Source organism: Ylistrum balloti, unplaced genomic scaffold (assembly GCF_031769215.1).
Source record: "Ylistrum balloti isolate Yb309-2 unplaced genomic scaffold, AGI_CSIRO_Ybal_v1 Utg371864, whole genome shotgun sequence".
Taxonomy (NCBI): domain Eukaryota; kingdom Metazoa; phylum Mollusca; class Bivalvia; order Pectinida; family Pectinidae; genus Ylistrum; species Ylistrum balloti.
Window position 1 is genome coordinate 17,312 of NW_026782923.1, and position 16,564 is coordinate 33,875.

The 16,564-nt window shown below is 33.3% G+C and overlaps 1 protein-coding gene across 1 annotated transcript; it reads right to left on the minus strand.

Annotated features, from left to right (window-relative positions):
- Positions 1-4,425: 4,425 nt before the first annotated feature.
- On the minus strand, positions 4,426-5,837 carry LOC132563794 (uncharacterized). Its single transcript, XM_060228545.1, has 3 exons — positions 5,773-5,837; positions 5,379-5,560; positions 4,426-5,141 (listed from the first exon to the last, which is right to left on the minus strand). The coding sequence occupies exons 1-3, from the start codon at positions 5,835-5,837 to the stop codon at positions 4,426-4,428; spliced, it is 963 nt and encodes a 320-aa protein (XP_060084528.1).
- Positions 5,838-16,564: the final 10,727 nt, after the last annotated feature.

The window sequence follows — 16,564 nt, forward strand, 5'->3', positions numbered from 1 at the left end:
ACTTAAATGTTTGAGAACTTTTTTTTAATTTCCACCTTGTATATAAAAAGTCACCGACCTGTTTTCTATTAATATTTAAGAAAAAAATATTTGTGATGTATAAGATGGAAACTGTTTGGAATAGCGATCACTTTCTATTAAACCATTATCACCAAACTATGTTCATGTGTTTGTGTAAAATTGATACACATAATTGTATATGTATTAAGTATGTATATAGGTATTTACTGTATTTAACATCTCCTATGTCCTTTAAACATTTAGAGCAAAAAATATGCTAAGTACTTTTTGGCTGCAGTTAGGCCGTTGTTTGTATTTGCAAAATATCAAAGCATTCTTTTGTAATTAACAACATGGAAAAGTTTTTAAATCATAATGATATATCTCTTCTATTAAGACGATTTTAAGGCCGATGTAAATAAGTCCCGAATACAGTTTTAGTAGACGCCATAACGTAACGAATTAACATTATTAAAAATCTTGGTCAATCAAAAGTATGTTATACAGTGTTAACAAAACAAACAAAATAGATGACAGGATTGTCGTTAAAAACGAAAAAAACCAATGAAGTCTTATTATGATGTTGATAAAACGGAATGTTAGTGTGCTGTTTAATTATCCCACCTAACAACTCATCAGCAAAGAGATATATTGAAGAGATATTAAAGAACCGCTTAAATACATGCAAATACTGACTACCAAACTGTGTTACCCTGAATAGCGCAAAGTGATTAGCACCTTTAAATATCAATAAATCTAGAGTTAGATAGGATAGAACCATATAAGGTATTTAACAGTACCACGCGGCTGATGCGAAGAATTTTTCTAAGTCTATAAGGGTTAAGCCAAAATGATTGTAAAACAATGTCAAATACAGTATGAACAGATGCACTAGTCTCATTAATCAACAAATTTTGAAAAATGTTTGATTAAAGTCAAGTACATATGCATATTCCTATCTTTGCCATCCTTTGAGTGAATAAAAACTTGATTAATATGTAACGACAGACCTAGGGCACTTAAAGACCACCAGATATGTCTAACAGCATTATAAACAAAAGCCAAGCGAATAGCACTGCATCTTTTGATATATAATGTTAATACATTTTGAGTTAGATACAGTATAGCCAAACAGTGAATATAACTGCATCATACAGCTGTTTAGTCATTCTAAGACTCGTCAGCGAAAAATTAAAGTAAAGTGCACACTAACGAAAGATCTCATTTGATACGTGATTTTACCTATAATCTCCCCGTCATCTTTCACGGCCACGAAAAATCCTGTTTGGTCTGTTATAAAGGCACATTCAGTGTACGCCTTCTCCATTCTCCATTTCTCAGTTTCCAGAATTTCGTTGACTGCTGGTAAATCCGTATGTTCCATTTGCCGAATTTTATATGAAATGTGTTTCTTAGTCCGGACACTAACAATAAAGAAACACATAAAGTCAAACTTCGCTATTTCAAAGTCCGCGATACCGTTAGGAACTTTAAGTTATGCGAGTTTTCGATATAAGGATTTAACTGAGATCGAATGTTTGGTTTGACCAGGACAGACTAAATACTTAGAATATGGAATCGGCTGTTCGACTTATACGATAACGATGTTCGACTGTAGTCAGTATCAACAGAATAAAATATCTACTAAAGGCAAGTGTACGCAAAAAGCAGGACATATCTATCGAAATCACTTAATACACAAGTCAATAGCACAATGTAACAAAAACAAATTTTAAAGTATAGCGCCTACAATGATATTTTAGGTTGAATAAGATGTTTGATGGAATTTAAACAGAATAAAAAGATCTAATTATGATCAGTTACAGCTTAACGAATTCACATTCTGTTGTTGAAGTTCTGTGTTAATGTATTCTTTCCCTTATTTTGTTTATCTTTTAATTTAAAGTTTCAAAAATAGCTTACCACTTAGTGAGATTTCTAATGCCTGATGTAGGTCTCAGCAATCGGCGTGTAAGTATGCTTAACATTTTGTAAGACTTGCACGTACTGGGTGTTTGTAATATTATGTTACTTATATGTAATGTTACGTCAGGGTTATACCGAAAATATTACGGATTGGATTTTCCAGAATCAGGCGAGAATCCAAAACTTTTATATCAATTGCATATTATTTTTTAAGAGTAATAATAACATATTGATTTCAATGTTGAAAAATATATAACCGGAAGACTTCCTAGTTTAATCGTTTTCATAAGATCGTGTTTTAATGACGTCATTAACCTCTCTCCTCAAAGTTGTGTAGAGTGGCACAGAAATATTTCAAAACGAGGTTATATATGGACAATATGAAATATTTTTTAACTGACATTCCTTTTTTTTCTTTTTCTTTTTTTTTTTTTTTTTTTTGGGGGGGGGGGGGGGGGGGGGGCGGGGGGGCGGGGTGGTGAGAGAAAACAGGTTGTTGTAGGATGATTTCGGTGGTCCTAACTCTGACACTCCCTTATCTGTTTGGACTGAGAGTTTGCATTATAAATAGTAGTGTGATTTCAAAGACCCAATCCTGAAACGTTCCTTTTTGTGTCGGTGAGATTTTACTTAATGTTCAAGAAAGTGATTACAATTACATACAGTGTTATTTATAATATATTTGGAGACTGTTTCACAATTGATGAAGGAAGACATTTTCTGACGCGTGCGCTATCCTGACTTCCAACTAACCTTATCAAGTAGCTAAGAAATCCCACTGCCGAATGATTGCATAGCTCCGAAATCCACAAAAACGATGTTTTGGAGTTGAAGTGAATAGAAATTTGCGAAATCATCATGGCAAATTCTGTTTATATATATATATATATATCATTTCCATGTATATATACCTCCTTAATTGATATGGCTGGGCAGCGAAAGTTAAGTCGGTTAGAGAGTTGATTAATGTAGCTTCAGATGACGGTCCTATATGCTTTGTACATTGAGTTAATTCCATTTCGAGATAATAAACACACCTGTATAATTATTTGAAAATTAATTATTTTCCTTTATGCGTTTGTTTGCTAACAACATTCGAGGTCAGTGGTTTATTATTGCGATGATAATTTCATTGTTGCTGCTGTTTCTGGCAAAGGTGAAACGTTCCTGTAATTGTTCATTACTGATTGAATATCAAAGACGTTGACGTCTAATTAAATAAAGGGTTCATTATGACTCAAATATATATACCAAGACATCTTATTCGTTGCCTCCATATTCCATTATTTCGTTTCATTTATAGTAGAATCTCAGCGAAGACCGACTAATACGCATTTCCATCAATTACGTCAACGACAGGGTAAAAGGATTGAGATGAACAGTATGACAATAGAGAAATAATTGAAGGCTAATGCAAAAATACGTCCGCTAAAAATAAATAAATAAAACGAACCCAAAAACAAAAAGAATTCACATGTTTACTTTGAATTCAACACCAATAAAACTATGTTCGAAAAAACATCCCGACGTGACTCTGAAAAGTGTCACACAAAACAAAATTTCTTTTTTTTAATCTATGACCAATAGAATAGCGTGTATCTTTTTGTTATTCAATTACTTGTTCTTAAAATCCTGATTTTTGCGATAGGTACCAGCAATCGACAGAAATGCACAACAAAACCTTCAGGTAAATGAAAATGAAGGTTGATGAAATGAAGTTTTACGGTCGTCATAATGATCGCTATAGAAACTTTTCCATTTCCTTATGCGATATGAAGTTTGTTGCTCGTTTGTATATCTAAATTTGTTAGTTTCGTTGTTGTTACCTTTGTTCTTATTAGGGAACGTGAAATTTCTCAACCCAGTTGACAAAGATTTATACGTTGGGTTTGGTCGAGAACTCTTCCGGGACATATGGTTGTAGTCTGCTTGTGATTTTACTGTATTCCAATGCAGTCAGAAGCTAGAATTACAAGTACATGGGAATTCTCTATATCCCGGGAACACTGAAAAAACCAAAACTCATCGCGATTGGATTCTTAATTATTCTTTTCTCGCCTACTCTTTTCTGCATTAAAAAAATATTTCTACTAGGCAGTCGACCGTTTAAAACAACGACATTAAACAATCTTATTCTGGAAATTTTAATGATATCAAACAAAGAGTGAAAAACATTAAGAAAATTATACAATAAAAGCTGTTTATGTCAAATAAATAAACAATTCATGTTGTGTTATATTTACAAAGAATGAGAACAATATCAACCTACGATATGAAGAATATATGTATCATATATTATGTATCAACCTATTTCACAACCCTGAGGCTGAAACAACCGAAACGTTTTGTATTAGGAGGTAAGGTGTTGCTTTAGATAAGAAATTTTCTGACAGGATTTTCTCCAGTGATACTGTCCCGGTGTTTGTTCAAACTAAAGCGGGTTTACTCCTAAATTGTAAGAGATATATGATTATTATCTAATCTTACTATCTGCATCAGTTAGCATGTACCAAATGAATTAGAAGACACAGCGTACACTTTGTCAATGTCCACGTCGACAGGATCATCCTTGTAGATCTTGATTAGAGGAATCCCTGGTTTCATCATTTTATTCACAGCCGCGAACTCTGTAGCAGACGAGTTTTCAAATGGACTAGAAAACCCGACTTTCTCTCCTGAGGGAACATCACTTGCCAGATGACGAAACAAACCTTTCGCAACTTTTTTATCATCAGCATATAAAGGAGCGATCTGGTTGAAGGAATCTTGGGATCTCAAAACACCGTACCCACACACCTTTCCATCGCGCATTGCTACATAGGTCCTGGACCTATCATGGTCTATCCAATTCCTAATGTATTCCTTTCTAGCTACTTTGTGAATGTCTGTATCGTAATTTAACACATCGGACAGATTGGTCTGTTCTATAGGAACCACAGTGAAATCCTCTTTGCCCTTGTTCTCACATGTCCGTTGATCTATGTGGCCGTAATTGTACCACGTCATATAAGCCTTGTTTGGCTTGACGCCGTGCTCCTCTTTGATCTTCTCTTGGTAATATGGCCACACAAAAGTTCCCAGATTACTGCTGCCAACGGCCTGGTGGACTTTTCCGTATAATTGTAATCCGACATTGGAATTTCTGTATTCTTTCTTCACCATCCATAACCCCATCGTAGCTAGGTCTTTGGTATGAGAGAGATATCCATGTGAACCTATAGACACATAAAATCAAGTGTCAGTGCTTGTGTTATAGATAATCTTCATATATCTGTCGTGAGGAGATTTCATCAGAAATTTGAAAATCATGACTTTAACGCAATGAAGCCAGTATATACATTGTAATACATTGTGATCTGAAAATGATAAAATAAGGCCGACATCAAAAAGAGGTTGCGATTGACGGGAAAAATGACTGATCTGTAATAAATTGACAAAAAGTAACAATTTACCTATAATTTCTCCGTCATCTTTCTCCGCCACAAAGAATCCTTTTGGGTCCGTTTTGAAGGCACATTCTGTGTACGCCTTCTCCATTACCCATTTTTCACTCTCCAGAATTCTATTTACAGCTGGTAAATCCTTATGTTGCATTTGTCGAATTTTGTACGACATTTGTCTTTCACTTTGTAAACTGCAAAATAATAAAAAATACTGTCAATATCATAATTTATTTTTTAAATCCATGTGTTACAGTCCTTAACAAGACTATGTGTTAAAAAATATTTTATCAACAAAGGATTGAAGTATTTATACAAAACCCCATACTGATTCACTGGTAGCGTCTAAGCTATCATACAAAATGTTACTTTTTATAATTGGTTGAAAGAATTGAAATAAAATCACCATTTGGTGAGAGGTCCAATGGCTGCTGTGGACCTTGGCAATCGTCGGACGAATGTACTTAACATGGTGTAAGAGTGAGAGATCCTCTGTTAGATGTGAACGGGTCGGTAAATTAGTTTGTGTTTGACATATGTTATGCATACACGTGTATTTATAGCAAAGTTAACCGGAAAAAAAGGCCAATGAAACTGGAAAGTTTGAAGAGCCGAGACGGCGTCATCTATCAAATATATCTGGTAGTAAACAGGACGATATATTGACCAAATCTCATATCTCACCACTAGACGGGGTGAAAATTTTCATAAAACTATGCTTTCAAAGTGCCTACAAGATACAAAGAGCACCATGTTTACTTCATGTTCAAAAATTTCCATTCAAAATATCGACTTCATTGGGTATTTTTCTTCAGTAATATATTTATAAAAGGGGGAAATGATTTTATATATATGAGGTATTTCCAATATCAAAGTTTTCTTCTTTCACGTTGAAGAATTAACGTAAGTGGATTGCAGCATCAATGAAATTTAAGATAAGCAGTCGAAAATGTTCTTAATTTCTTGAATGTGTCTTTTTTTCGTTGACTTCGGATTGTTTACTTGATGTATCCGTTATTAGATTTGTTTCTTTTCTAGTTTTTCGACTTCAAACAAAAGTAATTCAAGGGAAAAACCCCAGCACGTTTTCCATGATGAATAATCGAGAAAAAATCTCTTGAAAATTTTTAAACTTACAGTAGTTAACTTTTTCACATCGAGATCAGTTCGAGCTAAATGCCATTATCTTAAATCGTAGCATATGTTAATATGGAGAGTAACTCGGGTGTTAATGCCGAGGCGGTTGCCTGCAAAAAAAAAATAAATAAATAAATTGTAAGTTGGTTCAAACTCATTTGTGTGCTATGATAAAGAAATCAAAACAGAGACTTATTGTAGCCTTTAACAAAACTCTTATTGTAAATGTACAAACAACCGAGTTGCCAATTCCTTGAAAAAATTAAATAATGAGGCAATTTATAATCTGATGCTATTGAGCCTCCTGTGGGCTTTTATCATCCAAACACTATTTCATAGTGCTCCTTCCGCCTTGAAGTCTGTGCGGAAGGAACTATTCAAATATATCTCTTCTATTGGCATAACACTTCCTGACACATACTGTGTATTAGGTTTACACCAACATCGGACTGGTGGTCTAATTTCAAAGTGTATAGAAATAGGAAACTTTCAAATGAGATCATTAAAAATAACCCACATCTCTCAAAATCTTGTCTGGTTAGGTCATTCGCCAACAGATTTCTCAGAAATCGTGATCTCGTTAAAAAACTTACATTATCAAATATTTAATCACCATGGGGTAGAGAAACAGAGACGTTACTTTTTAACATGGAAATAAAACATGGAAATTAAAATCATACCATTAACGGAAAAATATACATGTAGGTTCTAAGTAAAAATAGAGGTAAACGACGGATATGGATGAGTCCGGAAAGTCCTTTATATAAAAATTTTGATGGATATATCCAATGGACAAGATTAATGAATTTCTTGGGCTTTAAAACATATATATCCAAAATGATACTTCATTCCTAGAATATCACAAAAAATTTAGTAACATTAAATGTATATAGTTACTAGATATGTAAGGTTTCTTTTTCTGTCTGTTGGTGCCCTATTACACCTTTTTTTTATATAACTTTGCATACTGTGACCCAAAAAAATGAATTCTAGGCTTCGCAAACTTTTCTTTGGTTTTGATAAGTATTTGTCCAGTCCCAAATTGACCTTTTCTTCATTACGAATTTTACTGAATTATAGGGCTTGGTATCATCCCAATTAAATATTAACATTTCTCTCGATAACTTTGGGGTTTTTCCCCAGGTCCAGGGTTAACATTGAGACAGATTAAGTCACCGACGAATCTTTGATGGACGAGACAGTTGTATGATGCTGTTAACTTTGTTTGCTCTGCTCTACCTTATCCAAATGTGTATTAAATTGTGCTATTCACTTGTATGTTTTTGTGCAATCTTATAAAAAACATGTGATTCGGTTTCTTTCAGAATGGTACCAATCAAAATGCGCATGTCACCATGAAATAAATAAATAAACAAACAAACAAAAAACAGAAACCGTTTAAAAAAAAGAGAGAAATATTAGAAACATTCGTCTTTTGGACCCCTTAACCACCAGTTGGATTACATTTAACATTTAAGTTTACCGCGAACTAACTACTAACAGCTTCCGTGATAAGAATTGCTCGTTTTACCAATAAGGGACTGCGATAACATATTCGATCAGAGGATTTTCTACGTAACCTTAAGTGAAGATCCGAGATGCAATGTTTGACGCTCACTATTCGTGTAACTCTTAGGAAGCTGAGCAACGGACAGATCTGTTGTATCCTTGCACAAGACACTTCCCCTTATTGCTTTGGACGGCATGCGGCAGGCCTTCCGTATGTTGTTCACTGACGTAACCAACTGGTACAACAAGAAGACAATGGCTGTTTGCAGGACGATGAACTCTGTAAAATAATCCAAACTAATCAATGGGTCAGTATTTGGGTATTTCTAGATATTTACAGGAACAGGAAATATTAATTATCGGACGTGAAAACATATCTTACAATCGTATCACTCTACCATAATGAGAAAATCGTGCCTTCAAATTCTCATAAAACAATTTAGTTGAGCTTTCTATTGTTTTACGTCCAATTTATTACTGTGAACATTTAAGGACATTTTCTTTGTGTATTCCAAGTAAGTGTACGTGTTGATAGATTGTGGTATTGATACAATGATGCAGATAGTGATGAAACGAAGAAAACTTTATGGTGTTATCACACTGCAATATATATTGCCGAAAGTGCTGCTACATTTCTTCACACTCTATCCGGTCAACTCGGAAAGATTTATAGTCGTGATAATGATATGATATCATGTTGATGTTTTTCATGTTACATGCAGATCTATGACCTTGATTGACACACGCTAGTTCCATTGTTGTCGAACTGGTTATTGTTCTGAGAACATGTTATCATGTGTATTGTCATCGATATATCTGGTGGATGTAACCCCTAAAACTTTAGACACATAGTAACAGCTGTTTAATTCATAACTTGACTCCATTGTATCTAATTCTAAGTCTTTATTGAAACGTGTTATACACATGTGAGCTCTTTGCTGACATAACAGTATCCTTTTGTGATAATATAACACCATTATATTCTGCATGGCAAGACATATTGGCATGATGTACTATTTTGACAAACCTGAAGCTTTCATGAAACATCTATCTTTCTGAAACATTACAGCAAAATTGTTTATCTTAATGTAGCAGGGAAAGAAAATAAATCTTAATATATCTCAAAATAACCCCACCCATCCAACAATAACCCCACCCATCAAACAATAACCCCACCCATCCAACAACAACCCCACCCATCCAACAATAACCCCCATCCCATCCAACAACAACCCCACCCAGCCAACAATAACCCCACCCATCCAACAATAACCCCCATCCCATCCAACAACAACCCCACCCATCCAACAACAACCCCACATATCCAAAAACAATCCCACCCATCCAACAATAACCCCATCCATCCAACAATAACCCCACCCATCCAACAACAACACACACAAGAAACTTAATGTTCCTCAAATCAACATCGAGGAAAGAACTGGTAGTTTTACCCCATAAACCCCAACCTGTTGCTCCTGATAAAAGAATAATTATCGGAGAATTCAGGTATGGATAATCAATTCTAAGGTGTTGCATATGACACGACACGACATTATGCGTTTTCTCTCCTCCGTCGATATCCTCTTTTCTGATCTTTTTCGAGGGATTGTGGATTAGTGAAATACATTTGATCATTATTTTATTATTTATTTTTATTACATATTTATCGAGGATAAATATAAACTGATACCAATTAGATTTTTAGGTTTTGAAACGTTTGGGTTGTTTATAATGGCAACAGATGTTGCGTATCGACCTCTTATATATAACCAGTCTTAAAGTATAGTTTACTTAAGGTTGTTAAGAACAAAACTCAATTTCTGTGAAATGACAAATACCATTCATAATCATTCGTGTATGTACAGTATGATTTATAAATAACAGGAAAACTGTGTTCCCAGGATATTTTTTAAAGAAAATATGATATGTTTTTCGTTTAAGAGGATCTGATACCCATTGATCTCAACCTTGACTATGCAATTCCTCTAAACCACTATAGGTATTGATATCAGTGATACTGATTTCATTTGCGAACCATCACTTACACTTAGAAGGTTACAGCAAGATTGAAGCATGGTACAAACAGGTCATACGACGTTCTGTATTTTCAGCTTTCTGTTGTTGATCATTCTCCCATACACACAGGCTTTTACTTTCATCAGTAAACCTAATATCACTACGACAGGTGAGTGTACATTGCTGTTATGGTTGATAAAAAGAACATTTAGCAAAATTTTAAAATTTCTACAAAGAATGGAAACATTGGCTTCATTATTTTGGGAAACGACTAAAATGTTGATCTGTTAAATGGTTCATTTCTATTCCTCAGTATTACTGTAAAGCATTTATATTTCGCGTAAGATTTATCATCGCGTTAATACCCATGAAGAGTAAATCGCAAATTCAAAACATTGCTGATTCGATTTACCCCGACATCGGAGTCCTTATATCTAATAGCCTATCATTCGTTAATTCAAACTTATTTCTAGATCACTGTTCGCGAAATCATGTATTCGCGAATATGTCTGAAGATGACAATTCGCGAAATAAAGTATGTGCGAAATCTAAGTGATTTACAGTAAATGGAAAATAGAGAGGTAGGTGTTAAACTAATATGAAAATAGAGAGGTAGGTGTTAAACAAATATGAAAATAGTCAGGTAGGTGTTAAACAAATATGAAAATAGTCAGGTAGGTGTTAAACAAATATGAGTATAGAGAGGTAGGTGTTAAACAAATATGAAAATAGCGAGGTAGGTGTTAAACAAATATGAAAATGGTCAGGTAGGTGTTAAACAGATACGAAAATAGTCAGGTAGGTGTTAAACAAATATGAAAATAGTGAGGTAGGTGTTAAACAAATATGAAAATAGAGAGGTAGGTGTTAAACAAATATGAAAATAGAGAGGTAGGTGTTAAACAAATATGAAAATAGTCAGATAGGTGTTAAACAAATATGAAAATAGTCAGGTAGGTGTTAAACAAATATCAAAATAGTCAGGTAGGTGTTAAACAAATATGAAAATAGTCAGGTAGTGTTAAACAAATATGAGTATAGTGAGGTAGGTGTTAAACAAATATGAAAATAGTCAGGCAGGTGTTAAACAAATATGAAAACGGTGAGGCAGGTGTTAAACAAATATGAAAATAGTCAGGTAGGTGTTAAACAAATATGTAAATAGTGAGGTAGGTGTTAAACAAATATGAAAATAGCGAGGTAGGTGTTAAACAAATATGAAAATAGCGAGGCAGGTGTTAAACAAATATGAAAATAGTGAGGCAGATGTTTAACAAATAGGAAAATAGTGAGGTAGGTGTAGAATGATTTCTTTCCTTCTTCCTATTCATTTGCACGTTAAACGAAACATCGGCTGATTTCAATTGCAATGATTAAAAAGGTCATATGAGTGATAATATAAGAACAGGCGTATTTATAAGATTTAATATGCTAGATTCCATCAAATTGATAATTTCTTAATTTCATTTTAATCAAATGTTTTTACCGGGGAAATGTAATTGCCATTAAAACGTAATTATTAAATAAATATGTCAAAGAGTGATGGTTTAAAAAAAATGTATTATGAAATACTTGTTAATCGATTCCTTCGATCGAATATTTAGGTGAGACATGAAGGTGTGTCACGTGTCGCAGGCTCGTGCAAAACGAATAACGTGTGAGCAATGCTAAATTGAAAGTAACAAATAGATGAACTAGTATATCTAATTATGAAAGCCGTAATTACAGGTTCATTCAAATGTATTACATTGTCGAGAAGGAGGATATAAAACATTAAACCATAAACAATGTTAAGAAATAAATTATCTTTAGAAGAACAATGGCCCTCCCCAAAATATGGTACAATGTATATTTGTTAATACTCAGTTTCATTCAACGTTCATTGTAGTGACTGGTCGACCATTGTTCTTTTGCGAATCAAACGGCTTACAGTGGTCTTCAGGATTGGTCCGATTTGCTGATAACTGCATTGAAATAAGATGCGAAGGAGGGCGTATGCATGGTGCTGGGTAAGTATGGTACACACCAACCGTCAACTTGAATTTTAGCAAAAAACTAAAAAATCGATTTCATCAGTTGTATTTGCAGGGATGGCGAAAGAATTTTACCAGCAGTCTCTAGAGCATGATAGTAAGGGGTAAATTAAGTGTTATGTCTTGATCTAACTCGCTATTGTTTTTGTTATTGGTTCTAATGTTCAGCGTCCGCCAAAGCCAGTAAGATTATGATTCTAATCCCCTATAAAGCTAGCGTCTGTAAAACTTATACACAATGTACTTACTACTTTCTGCCTAACGTTCACCTTAATTTAGCTATCATTCCTGAACCCTTTATAAATCGTTATATAACATTATAAAAACGCCCTTGTCCAATCATTCGTGAACTTGTTATATGTCGTTATATGACATAGTAGAGAAAGTGTCGTTCAATTTTGACAAAACTTTAAAGAGATATATAATCTTTTTGTACATGTTAAAGTGAGATTGATATTCATATCAGATAGAGACCTTTCATAGAAATAAATGGTTTGGTCCAATATATCAGATTTCAGCTTCGAAAATATCTAGCTTTTATATAGTGTCCAATTGGTAATACGTTGAATTTTAATTTACACTACATAATTCCGTCTTCTCATAATACAGAGTTATTGTTCGTGTCAGCAGGTGTTTATCTTACATTAAGGTATAACGAGAAATAAGGTACCCAGCATTTTTTTACGTGTTAATTAAAATCTCATAAAATGGTTATGCACAGAGATATATCAGGATACCAAAGCAAAACGTGTTTTAATTTTTAATGGTTGTTCCTCGTGAGTGGGTCGACATTTCATTCCCAGAATACCATTCGGTTTTATCGCTTTCATTAAGAAACGTGCTTACTTTGATTATGATTTTAATGGCGGATACCGTCGATGAAGCAGAAGACGCTTACTCTTTCGGAACAGTCTTATTTCCTTTGTAATGTTTCAGAAGTATCATTGTAAACTTTCCTTTTGTTCATAGTTTGGCCTTGTTTCATCCAATATAAGCTTGAATTAAGATTCTGCTTTCATATTGGTGTTTTCCTAAATTCACACAGACGCGAAATATCTATTCATACAAGTTTCATGAATAAACGGATTTGATTCTTCGTATTGAAATTAACTTTTTAATTTCCCTGTAGATATGGAATAAAGGCTGGTAAAATTGGTTTACCAGATGGATGCTTTCTCTTCAAAGACGGATGTAACCCATTGCCTTGGACTCTCCTTAACGGAACCAAGGTCACGTGTTTTTATCACAAATTGATACCCGGGATGAATGTCTAAAACAGTTTTGTATAGAAAGCTACGTATTATGAGTTGCTTTAGACACATATAATGAAATTCAAACCGAAGGATCAAATGTAACATAATTGTGTGTAATAAAGAAACAATGAATACCACTTCATTGTTTTTGGTCATCTACGTAACACTTTGTAACACATAGGCCTCGCAGTCAGAAGCAGTGGTATACACTTTATCATCCAATTATTCAAAATTATGAACTTAATGAACTTTGGGGTCAATAACTTTGGTGTCAATGAACTTTGGGGTCAATAACTTTCCCCATCTTTATGGCTAACTTTGTACTTATTCTCAGTCGTCTCCTAAATGTTAAAACTTTAGTACTCTAGCCTTACTGGAAAGGATGGACGAACAGTTACATGATGTATAACCAGATTATTAGTTTGGCATTTAGTATATCTAAACTGGACTATTAAAATCTTCTTTTTGTGATGGCAAGTGTTATTATCACCAGGAGTGAGTATAGGACTGAAAAGCTGAAAGCCATATTAATGAGTTTGTATCATCATACAACGTTGAACAATGCTGAAACCACTTGACAGTTACATAAATGGTTTCATTACTTGAGAGTAATATAGTAAACTGAAGCAATGCATTGATAATTTAATTTTATCTAGGAACGCAGCAGTATTTACCTCTTAAAATTGAGATTACATTGCATTAAGTTAGAAAAGCTTTTCTCAAAGGGAGAGTCCAATGCCTCCACAAATGATATTGATTATAAAATATAACTAGATGCGCCAGCTGGAAACAACATAACTACATGAATATCTCGCCATTATTACCGATCCGTGAAGGATCGGTCTACTGTACTTAGTCTAAATCCAAATCTCACAGCTTCTTTTGCAGGATTAGGGATGGATAGGGATTTCTGATTTGATCATGAAATAAATATTCTATCGAAGTACTCTTTATGATGCATTTTGGTTTTGTATTATCAACTGAGATCGAGGAAGAGCTTATTTGGATTAACCAAGACTTACAAGTCGTGTGTCATCAATGAAGCAGAAGACGCGTACTCTTCTACACGGTCTTATTTTCCTTGATCTTTTGTCATGGTTTCCATTTAAATTTCGTTACACTAGTTTCATCGAGTTTGAGTTTGAATAAATATTTCATAACATAAATGTATTAAATGCTGCAAATATTGCTTGTTTCAGCGTTACTTAAGTATCAGGTAAGCAAAGAACTACAGGTGTCATAGAAAAGAAAATCCTTGAACACATTGTTTACTATTATTTCTTTTTATTTCTCTCTTACTTTGTTATAAATGAACTAAAAAGACACAAAAGCATTGGAATAAGCATATAAAAGCATAATATAAAACATTATATACAGTGCTAAATTTAAAAAGTGAAAATGAGATTTCCTACAAGCGATGGTTTAATCGCAAATAAAAATATCTCTCTGAAGAGTCTCAGAACTAAGTGAAATTAATTAACACATCAAAATTTCATAACTTCAATCTCAATCAATGTCCATCAAAAGAAGCTACGGCTGTTAGTATGAAGCTTTCCGTTTTCATTCAGATTGCAATAACTGTAAACTATTTCCATACGTCTGCTTTTTTTTCGTTATTTCGAAATAAAATTACTCGACATAAAAGTGTAAATTTTATCTTTTATTTCTTACTGAATGTCGACATAAGCACAATTATTTTAAAAACATGTGGATCGTTTTAGTTCTTGCGCATGAACACTCGTGGAAATAGTTGCTAATGAAGGAAGAGTATACGGAATGCGTGTAATGAAACAAAAATGTACCAAACTTCCTGCTCAATAAAGTTTCAATCGTTAAGCATCAAACTTTACAAATAATATAAATACATGCAAAAATTTGATACATTTCCTATTATAAGAAACATGCGGGTATCTATCAGATGAAATGTGACTAGCGCTATTTTGAGACGTGGTCTAACTTTAGTAACTGGTGGCTACCTAACTAAACAAAATACGGGAAGCCCGTCTGATGGCGTCCAAATGGAAAATAATGCGAAATATCTTGCCCAAGGAAAGCAATTAAGCAAAGAATTGACAAAAATCACACTGCCACCTGTAGTGGGAATTGTAATCGTAAACACAAATAGTAGCATTTTAATGTTCATGTATGGTCGGAGTGCTTGAAATTTTATTATGCTTATGAATCAGTTTTATCCACAACGTGATTTGTTCATTTTCCTTTCCAATTTAAGTCAGAACTACACTATCGTAGAAAATGCTGACAAAAAGTCATTTCTCTTACAACTTACAAACATAAATTTAAGCGGCTTAGACGAGTTAGTTATCTTTTTAACGAGAACCACAGCTTATCATCTAAATAAGGATACGAGTTCTTCAGACGAAATTCAACAAACAATATTCTATATTCCAAAATGAATATCTGAAAAGAAGAACAAAATGAAATATGTCTAACAGAAACTCAAAGAGAAAATTTGTTAAAAGCATAATTACATATATCCAGCAGAAATCTGAGCCCCCCCCCCCCTTACCCAAAAAAACCCCCCCAAAAACAAACAACATTATTCCAAGCATAATAAAATGTATATTAAAAAACATGTTCTTAACAAATCTATGCATATTATCCAACAGCAATTGTGTTCTTGGCAATGATTATGTATATTCAACAGAAAGTCAAAAACAAAATTTAAACAAAATTTCGTATATTTTACAGGAAATTGTTCTCAACATAATTACGAATATCCACCTGTAAATCTTCTCTTTGCATAATTACGTAAATTCTAATTTAAATCTCATCAATCATAATTACGTATATCTAACAAAATATGTTCTTCATAACATAATTACATTTATCTAAGAGAATACAAATTATGCGAAAATATCCAACAAACAATTTGTTCTTAAGAACAAATACGGATAACAAACATAATTATATATATATATATATATATATATATATATATAATTATGTATATCCAAAAGAGAATTTGTAATTAGCATAATTAGGTATATCCAACTAAAACTAAAACATATTCTCTATATATATAGGTAATTACGTTTAAATATCTAACTGAAAATTTGTTACTATTTTTTTAGCATAATTACACATAACAAAAACAAAATTTGTCTTCAGCATAATTAAGGAAAAGAAATTAAATTTTCAATAAGCATAATTACGTATATGCATCAGAAAAAAAAATGTTCTTGGCATGTTAATGTCAATATTTTTACTGGGAAATTTGATCTTGCAA